The sequence below is a fragment of the Myotis daubentonii genome, chromosome 16 (assembly GCF_963259705.1).
Source record: "Myotis daubentonii chromosome 16, mMyoDau2.1, whole genome shotgun sequence".
NCBI classification, from domain to species: Eukaryota; Metazoa; Chordata; class Mammalia; order Chiroptera; family Vespertilionidae; genus Myotis; species Myotis daubentonii.
Genome location: NC_081855.1, coordinates 5881043 through 5891004, shown reverse-complemented (window position 1 = coordinate 5891004; position 9962 = coordinate 5881043). Strand labels below are relative to the sequence as shown.

Genomic DNA, 9962 nt, shown 5'->3' with positions numbered 1-9962 from the left:
CGGGTGCTGGGGCCCACACCGCAGGGGGCAGCCGCCCGCCCCCAGCCCGCAGCCAAGCGGAGGGAAGCAGAAGGGAGCAAGGGAAGAGGCTGGGAGGGAAGAAAGGAGGGAGGGCGGCGCGGGGGCGCGGAGCCCGGGAGCGGGCGCAGGGGCGGGAGAGGAGCCGAGCAGCGGGCGGGGCGGGGCGGGGCGGGGCCGGCGGCGGGCGGCGAGCGCTGGGGAGCGCGCCCGGGAGCGTGGAGGGAGGAGCGAGGGGAGCGCGGGCCGCCGCCGCCCCCGCCCCGCCCCGCCCGCGCGCAACAGTTTCCCCAAAGTTGCAGCCTGGGAGGCGGGCCGCCGGCGGCGGACGCGGCGGGATGGGCACCCGGCAGACCAAGGGCAGCCTGGCGGAGAGAGCCAGCCCCAGCGCGGCGCCCGCTCCTCGCCGCGAGCGGCCTGACTTCTGGGCGTCGCTGCTGCTGCGCGCCGGGGACAAGGCGGGGCGCGCGGGCGCGGGCGCGGGGCTGCCCCCCTACCAGCGGCGCGTCGGCATGGTCCAGGAGCTGCTGCGGATGGTGCGCCAGGGCCGGCGGGAGGAGGCCGGGACGCTGCTGCAGCACCTGCGCCAGGTGAGCGCGGCGCGGGGGCACGGGGGGCGCCGGCTGCGGGAGCGCCCCGCCCCTCCCTGGGGAGGCCGAGGAGCGCCGCGGGGCACCGCCCAGGGCCCCCTCTCGCGGGTACGGAGCCCGGTTTGGCAGCAGGTGAGCACTGGCTCCCGCGGAATTTGAGGCCTCAGGACTGGGCGGAGGAAGGATGGCCGCGCGAGGCTGGGCTGCGGGGGGACCTGTTGAAATAATGTCCCCGCTTCTCTCCTCCACTGGCCGAAGAGGCTGGTCCCAGGCATGGTTGGTGGGAAGGGGTGCGGGGAGGGTTGCCTGTGTGGCCAAAGGCGCTTTTCTTCCTCTACCCACTGGCAGTCCCCTCCTGCCAAGGGTCCTCAAGGAACGCGCAATTGTCAGCTTCTCTGGGGAATCCAAGGGCACAGCCGTGGAGCTGGAGAGATGCCCATCCCTGTGGTTGCCCACCTGGAGGCATTCTCTATTGCGCTGCAGGCGGAGTCAGTGTTTTATCTCCCCCCGAAGAACTTGGACAGGTGCTCAGCCGGGAGCCCCTACTGAACAGTGGAGGGGAGAGGGGCTTGGATTGGTTTCCTGGAAGCTGCCAGCGCTCTCCCCTCTGCCTGTCCCTGTCCTGCTGGTTAGCGACTGACTGGCGTTCCCCTCCACTTCAGGGCTGCCCTGGGCCCCCACTGTCACCCTCCTCTCCTCCGCTTGTTTTCCTCCCTTACTTTTGAGAGCGGGGTGGCCTGGTGCATGGATTTTGTTGAGTGGGAGAGAGGCAGGGGCGTGTCTTCACTCCGCTTTGAGGGGCGAGTTCGGGCTCCATATTCTTGCTAGATTGACCCTCTTAGTGGTGGAGTCCATGCGGATGGGAGAGGGGGTCTCAGGTGGCCTTGCTGAAGCTTTCCCATCGCTGATGAAATAGGAAGTACGGCACCTTCCTAGGAGGAGCTTCTAAAACCGACTGGGATGGGCATCCCTTCTGATTCTGTGGGGATCCCTCCCGGCTTATACCTGATATGCTGGTACCCTGGAGCATGTGTTTCCAAGCTGTGCACAGCACTGGGAGAGAAACAGAGACCTAGGAGCTGGGGAGGGGTGAGGCCAGCCCTTGGCCTCCTTACTTTTCCAAACAGAGTGAGGCCTGAGATGGCACTGGATTCTCATGAGCCTTCTCTGAATTGATTCATCAAAGAAAGATGACATTACCCACCGCATAGCATTAGCTGTGTGTATTTCTTTGTCTCAAAAATTGGAAGCCAATGCATGGCCTTTGTGGAAACTCTTTTGCTTTCAAACAGAATAATGGACTTTCCAGACCATCACATCCCGTTGGCACACCAGACAGCAAGAAGATTCTGCTAATCACATGCTGTCCCCCAGCACTGTGGTGCCTGCTTCTGGGACATAGAAGGGTGGAGGGGCTGACAGGTGGGGGTCAGCACAGCCCTTCTTGGAGGGGAAAGAACAAGTGAAGTCAGCGTTCTTGGGGGCCAGGCACGGGAGGCAGACACCGTGGGCGCCTCCCGTCGCTCTGAGGCTGAGTAGGACCCACGGCCTGAAGCGGACCTTCTCCTGGCTTTTGGAGGACAGATAAGTTCCTGTGGCCCCACAGGGTCCTTGAGACGGGGAGTATTTCTTGAGAAATGTTGGTCTTGTTGGTGTCCTGACACCCTTCTGAGTGGCAGGACTAGGAGAGCTGACGGGGGCAGGATGGGGTTAACCAGACTCTCCCCTTTTTTGTGAAAAGAGGGGAAGGACTTGCCCGCAGCTCTTGGCAGGTCGGCTCCCTTGACCTTAGCTGTGGGCAAGGTCTGTGGGCCTCTGCAGAGCCAGCGATGGGTGTGCCTGCGGGGCCTGGAGAGCTGCCCTGTTGTCTGGAGGGTACAGATCGGGGACCTCGGGGGTGTGGGAGGGGAGCACCAGGGTCCACGTGTCTGTCAGAAACAGGGAGACAGTTTTCGAGGACCCTGAGGCTGTCTAGAGGAATGTCGAGCTGGGTCTGTGCTGTGCAGTGAAGTGCCCTTTCTCCCAAACTGTTTTTCTTTCTAGTCTCCTTCTCCAACCTGGAAGGGGTGATGTTCAGAAGGGGCACGAGCAGTCCCTGGGATGTGGGAACGCCCAGGGCCTCTGGGGGCAGACTGCAGAGCTCAGGGTGCTCAGCCCCACGGTGATGTTGTCGAAGCCACAGGGTGGGCCTTGAGGAGCAAGCAGGGAGGAAGAGCAGGACAGTAAAAGCCTCCACATTTGCATGGCATTTCCTCCTGTGTTTGATAACCTCCTCGGTTTGGCTGCAGAGTTTTCGTATGTGCAGGGTCCCGGGGTTGGAGGTCAACTGGAGATCTTTAATCCCTATGGTATTAACCTCAAGTCCTTGAGCTTTTTGAGGTCATGAGGAACTCTTTCCACACAAACGCACCAGCATACACATTCTTGCAAGAATTTCAGAGGGTTCACAAACCCCAAGTTCAGCATATGCTCTAGTCTGGTACCACACCCCCTGCGATGTGACTTGCTACAGGCTCAGGATATGCAAACACACTGAGGGTCCGTGTGTGGCAATTCACGGTGGCTGCAGATGCTGCTGCTTCTGAATGCCCCTCATTCGACTCTGAGATTGGGGGTGAGGTTCCCTGATTGGAGGCTGCAACGGTCCGCCCTTGTCACCTGCTGGAGAGCTATCAGGAGGCCTTACCTAACGTTAACGATGCCGAGCTGCGGCCAGTGATGCATCCCTTTAGGAGCAATGTAACCATGAGAAGACCCTCGGCTGACGGTCAGCTCATAGGCTTGCCTTCTGGTCCTCAGTCTGCTTTGACCTTGGCCCCAACAGATAACCCAAGTGGTGTTTCCTCATTTCCCAAAGGGTAGCTGGGGTACTGAGCAGAGCAAACGCTACAACGTATGTGGAATTGTGTTGGCTTTGCAAATCAAGACAGGTTTTTACAGCAGAGATGATAAGGAACAGAAGAATCTGCCCTGATTTGGGTTTGGCCAGCCTATGGACAACATCTGCTGTCTCAGGCCAGGCTTGAGGAGCTTTGGGATTCCGCCTACCTGGCCAGGCTCGGGCTGGGTCACAGCTCACGGCAGATTCAGAAGCTCTGGAGTGGGTGCTCATGGGGCTAAAAGAAGCCAACTGTGGGAACAAGAGGCCATTCCTCCCCCACCCTCCCCCTTCCCTGGAACCCAGTTCAGCAGGCCTCACCCTTTCCCAGATGACCAGCCCTGGGTCTTGGGATCAGGCTTGCCATCTTTAAGGAGCGCTGGGGACGAAGTAACATTTAGTCATGAAGTGGGGGTGAGTGCCAGGCTACATGCAAGGTGGGGTGTCATCTCGTCAGCCCACCAGTCTCTCTGAGTCCCAGATTTTCCAGACTGGGAGGTTAGCCAGCTTCATTCAGCACCAGAATAAGGGGTCCCAGGATACAGGCTGAAGTGGCTCACTTCCTCCTGGTCACCAGCCTCCCTGCTCCTTATAAAGAGGGTGTGATTGGGTTGGTTTAATGCCTCCCAGGATGGCGCAGCCCTACTAGGCAGAGCTGCCCAGTGTCAGCCTGCCCGCCCCACCCAATGGTGTGGCTTGGACATGGACTCAGCCCACTGTGGCCAGAGTGGCAGAACTGCCTTCACTCTACATGTGGGAGCCTGGACCACATCAGCTAATGCAAAACAAGAACGCCCCACCCTAGAACCTAGGGTGTCTTGCTCCCAAGGGAGGCTAGATAATGGACAAGCATTTGGAGGCTCCCTGGGCACCTGGAAACGGGACAGGTCTTTCCACCTGGAGGCAGAAAGATTAGTGGAATGGCCCTCGAAAGTCACCTTTTCCCTCTGACATCACCTATGAAAATCTCTTTAGGTGAATAGGTTGAAAGGCCACCAGACACCAGCAAGGAGGCCCACACCCTGGACTATGATCTTAGTCTTCCTTCACCTGGAATGCATTGCCTTGTTTCCACTGAATGTTCCTTACCTTTCCAAGGCCACCTTCCTGGACCGTGTCAGACCGTGGTTCTGAGATGCAGAGGTCTTTTAGGTCTACCACACTGGGTGGTATTTCATCACCGTGCACAGATTCCCCTGGTGCCCATTTTGTTTGTCATCTGATGTTTCCTGAGAGGAGACACCACCACCACCTTCGGCCCTGGCATGGTACTGACCACCACAGGCCTGTAACATCTTTCTTCTTTCTTTTTAAAAAATCTTTATTGTTGAAAATATTACAGATGTCTCCTTTTATTTCCCCCATTGCTCCCCTCCACCCAGTTCCCGCCCTGCCTCAGGCCTTCACAACCCTACTGTCTATCTATGTCCATAGGTAATGCATATCTCTATATTTAAAAGGCTGATATGCTACGTGCCCAACCGTCAGGGCAATGACATCACATAGCAATGCCCGGCCTTCTCTTCCTAGCAGCTATTCTCCTTGCAGTTTCTTCAGCCCAGGAACCAGACTTGGTTTATAGCCAGGTGGAAACATTTCACACTGTAACCAAATGTCTGTGAAGCGTTTTCACGTGCCTCATCTCATTTGATCCTCACAGAAATCCTGGAGTAGGTAGGTAGGAGAGTCAGTGGAATCCTATTTTCTTTTCATTAGCCAGAAAATGGAGATTTAGAAAGCTTAGTAACTTGACCCGACTGAAAAGAAGTAAGAAGCCGAAACTGGTTTCGCTCAGTGGATAGAGCATTGGCCTGCGGACTGGGGGGTCCCAGGTTCGATTCCGGTCAAGGGCGTGTACCTGGGTTGCGGGCACATCCCCAGTGGGAGATGTGCAGGAGGCGGCTGATCGATGTTTCTCTCCCATCGATGTTTCTAGCTATCTCTCTCCCTTCCTCTCTGTAAGAAATCAATAAAATATATTTTTAAAAAAATGAAAAGAAGTAAGAAATGGTGAACCTTGAAAATGACTTCAGGTTTTCTCACTGTGCAGAATATAGTCAAACACTGTTACAGTTAAATATTTTACCATTTGTTTTCCCTGCGTGATCTACGATAATAATCTGCTTCGTGTTGATATTTACTGCTGTGTTGCTGACAATTACCTAAAAGAGAAGTTGGGGTGCTTCACTGGGCTGGAAAAAGTTTAGCTACATCAGAAAGCAGGTCTAATTAAGCAAGTTTATTCTATATCTATAAAAGGCCAAGTTGACTCGTGCATGTGCGATACATATAAAGCTCTCACTGCGCCAATTGCACGCATACGTTTCCATCTGTCATTGTCGATCGTGAATTTAGTTGACACTTCTATTATAGAGAAAGGGCGAATAGTGATATTAAAATATTTCTTCTAATTAATTTCCTTTCAATGTGCATGAATTCATGAACTGGGCCACTAGTATGCATATAAGATCTTTGGTTAATCTCTTTCCACACAGCCCCTCTCTCCTTCCCTCTGTGTTTCCATGCCTCTGATTCTATGTCATTCATCAGTTTATTTTGTTCATTAGATTTCTTGTTCATTTATTTTGATTTTCAGATTCAATTGTTGATAGGTAGGTACTTATTGCCACTTTATTGTTCATATTTTTAGTTTCTTCTCCTTCTTCTTCTTCTTCTTCTTCTTCTTCTTCTTCTTCTTCTTCTTCTGCGGCTGCTGCTGCTGCTGCTACTACTACTACTACTACTACTACTACTTCTACTTCTAGAATACCCTTTAATATTTCATGTAATACTGGTTTGGTGGTAATGAACTCTTTTATCTCTTTCTTTTCTGGGAAGCTCTTTATCTGACCTTCAATTCTAAATTATAGCTTTTCTGATTAGAGTAATCTTGGCTGTAGGTCCTTACTATTCATCACTTTAATATTTCTTGCCACTCCATTCTGGCCTGCAAAGTTCCTGTTGAGAAATCAGCTGACAGTCATATGGACACTCCCTTGTGGGTAACTGACTGTTTGCCTCTTGCTGCTTTTAAGAATCTCTCTGTGTCTTTAACCCTTAGCATTTTAATTATGATGTATCTTGGTGTGTGCCTCTTTGAATTCCTCTTATTTGGAACTCTCTGCACTTCCTGGACTTGTACATCTATTTCTTTCACCAGGTAGGGGAAGTTTTCTGTCATTATTTCTTCAAATAGGTTTTCAATATCTTGCTGTTTCTCTTCTCCTTCTGGTACCCCCATGATGCGAATGTTGGTACATTTGAAGTTGTCCCAGAGGTTCCTTACACTATCTTCATATTTTTTTACTCTTTTTTTTTTTTCTTTTTGCTATTCTCATTGGGTGTTTTTGCTTCTTCGTATTCCAGTTGTTGATTTGATTCTCAAAATATTGAATCCCTGTAAATTATCCTTTATTTCAGTTAGTGTATGCTTTACTTCTGACTGGTTCTTTCTCATGTCTTTGACATTCTCACCAAGATCCTTGAAAGTCTCACTAAGTCCCTTGAAGCTCTCATTAAAATCCTTGAGTAACCTATAACCATTGTTTTTAACTCTATATTCAGTAATTTGCTTGCTTCCATTTCTTTCATTTGTGACATGTTTCTGTGTCTCCACATTTTGGCTGGCTGCTTCCCTGTGTTTTTTGTTTTGTTTTTTCTATGTATGAGGTGGAGCTGCTATGTCTCCTGGAATTGGTAGAGTGGCCCAGTGGCTCAACCTCCCCAGTCACCTGAGCTGGGCATTCTAAGTGCGCCCCTGTGTGGGCTGTGTGCACAGTCTTGTAGTTGAGCCTTAATTGCTGTTGGCATCACTGAGAGGAATTGACCTCCAAGCCAATTGGCTGTGAGGACCAGCTGCATCTACAATGGAGGAGCTGCTCTGCAGGAGACACCCCTATGGAGCAGGACTTGCTTCAGTAGGGCTTTGGTGCTCACTGAGTTTGCCCCTTGAGTGTGTTGCTTGTGGATGTGTAGAGTTGTATGGTGTGGTCTGAAGCTGTCCACCTGGTGCATTGGCTCTGGGGCTACCTGCCAGGGCTACAGAGAGATCTGCAGATGGCTGCAACTTGTATTGGGCTAGGAACACCCAGCTGAGGCCCAGCTATGAAGTAAGGTAGGTTGGTGCTAGTGCCAGGCCTTGGGCCTTTTATTGATAGACTAGAGGCCTGATCCATGAAAATTTGTGAAAGAGTAGGCCTTCCTTCCCCTGGCTGCCAGCACCGGCTTCCTTCCAGCACCCAGGACCCAGAGGCTTCCCTCTAGCTGCCAGCAGACACCCAGAACCCGGGCTTCACTCCGGCCCCGGCTTCAACCGGAAGGATGCCCAGTTTAATTAGCATCTTACCCTTTCATTATTATAGATATGGGGCATGTTAATGCCAGCTGCTGCTTGTTTGAGAGATTTTAGCAAAGTCTGAAGCCTGAGCCAGGACAGGCTATTCATATGGAAAAGCAGCTGCAAACAGCTTGAGTGGGGCTGCAAATTGCAAGGGGCAGGGTCTCAGAAAATCACTAGGGCGGAATAAACAGTGTGGGCCAGGCTGATAGAAACTCAGATATGGCTCCCACTCAGCTCTGTGATGGAGGAGGTCCCAGCACAGGGACAGTGACCCCTGAGAGCACCCTTGTCTGGAGAAAGCCGCCCCCAAGTTCCTGCCCTGATGCCAGACATCCATTTCCTCCCCATATGTCCCTGGATTCCCCAAAAGCCACTGCCTGGCACTGGACCTCAGAGGAAGCGGGACCATGTAAGTTTGTGTGTGGGCCCTTTAATAGGATCACCTGGGGCTTCAGCAGCTTCCTTGTCACTAGCCACAATCCCGGCTGGTTTTTACAGCTCAAAATTACAGGGACTTCTCTTCCCAGCTCTGGAACCCTGGGCTGGCGTTCTGGTATGGGGCTGGGACCCCCTGTTTCTCACGGGACATGGACCAGCCCCTCCTACCAGTCTCAGTGTGCTTTCTTCTTTACTTCTCACGTTGTAGGATTTCCATTCAGCCAGATTTTAGGCGGTTCTGAATGATGGTTGTTCTGTATTTTAGTTGTAATTTTGATGTGGCTGTGGGCGGCAGCAAGTACTGGTGTTTACCTATTCCGCCAACTTGCTTCCTCTCCCCCTGTAACATTCTTTAGTGAGTCCGAGCTGTGAAGGTGTGTGTCTGCCACCACTGTCACGGTGTGTCCTCAGAAAGCATTTGGCTCCCTGGCCACAGCTGTGTCTCAGGGGCATGTTCACCAGGCCATGGCAGCTGGCATGTTTGCCTTCTGTGTGCTTGGATTCCTGAGAGCAGCATCTGAGGGGCTTCACTGTTCCTGGCAGCCTGTCAGGTGGTGGTATTCTTGGACAGAGGATGGCATGGTGCCCAGCCTCTGTGGGTACCTCGGGGATCCCATCTGGCAGGTGCGGTCTGGGGCCTCCTCCAAAGTGGCGGAAGGGGGTGGAGCCTGCAGGAGAGCCTGGCCTCTGCGTCTCGGATCCACTGCGTGTGCTGAATCATGTTCATTCCAGCCGCAAAGAGAAACCTGACTTTTTAAGTTTTTATTTGTTTATTTATTTATTTTGTTAATCCTCACCCAAGGATATTTTTTCCACTGATTTTTTTTAAATAGTATAGAGACTGACTTCTGAGGGCTACTTTATATACATATATATATATATATATATATATATATATATATATATATATATATATATATTATTGATTTCAGAGAGGAAGGGAAAGGGAGAGAGAGATAGAAACATCAATGAGAGAAAATCATTGATTGCTGCCTCCTGCATGCCCCACACTGCGGATCGAACCTGCAACTGAGGCATGCGCCCTTGACCAGAATCGAACCTGGGACCCTTCAGTCCACAGGTCAGTGCTCTATCTATGAGCCAAACTGGCTAGGGCTCTACTGATTTTTAGAGAGAGTAGAAGGGAGGGAGGAGGGGGGGGAAGAGAAACATCGATGTGAGAGAGACACATCGATTGGTTGCCTCCCACACATGGCTGACCACCAGGGCTGGGGATCAAACCTGCAGCCGAGGTACGTGCCCTTGACTCGGAATTGAACTGGTGACCATTTGGTGCATGGACCAAGGCTCTAACCCAGCCCAAGGGCTGTCTAAGGCGGTGAAATCATTTGGTCTGGCCCTGCCAAGGCATTAGGGGTGAGTAAATTAAATGTCTGACCAACTAGAGCAGGCTAGTTTTTAAGTTGATAATTTGTACGGCCCATGAATGCTGTTATAAATATCCAAGTGGTCCTTGGCACAAAAAAGGTTCCCACCCTCGCTAACCACTGATGCATGCCAGCCAGGGCAAAACCTTACCTTTTAAAAATCCACCCTCTCTGACTGGGCTGGGGATGGCGCTTCCCGTGATAAAGATGCAGAAGGAATCAGTACCAGGACCTGCTTCACTGCTCGCTAAGGCCGGGGACACGGCAGCCTCGGTGCGGCCAGGCGTGACCACAGGGCTGGTGCTGGGCCT

At 52.3% G+C, this 9962-nt stretch overlaps 1 protein-coding gene across 1 annotated transcript in view; it reads left to right on the top strand.

Moving 5' to 3' along the window:
* The first annotated feature begins 279 nt into the window (after positions 1–279).
* The window catches only part of LRRC75A (leucine rich repeat containing 75A), a 45446-nt gene continuing 35763 nt past the window's right edge, over positions 280–9962 (top strand). Inside the window, exon 1 of the mRNA XM_059668532.1 lies at positions 280–608. Coding sequence (XP_059524515.1) covers positions 357–608 — 252 coding nt within the window. The 5' untranslated portion in view covers positions 280–356. The remainder of the gene's footprint in view (positions 609–9962) is intronic.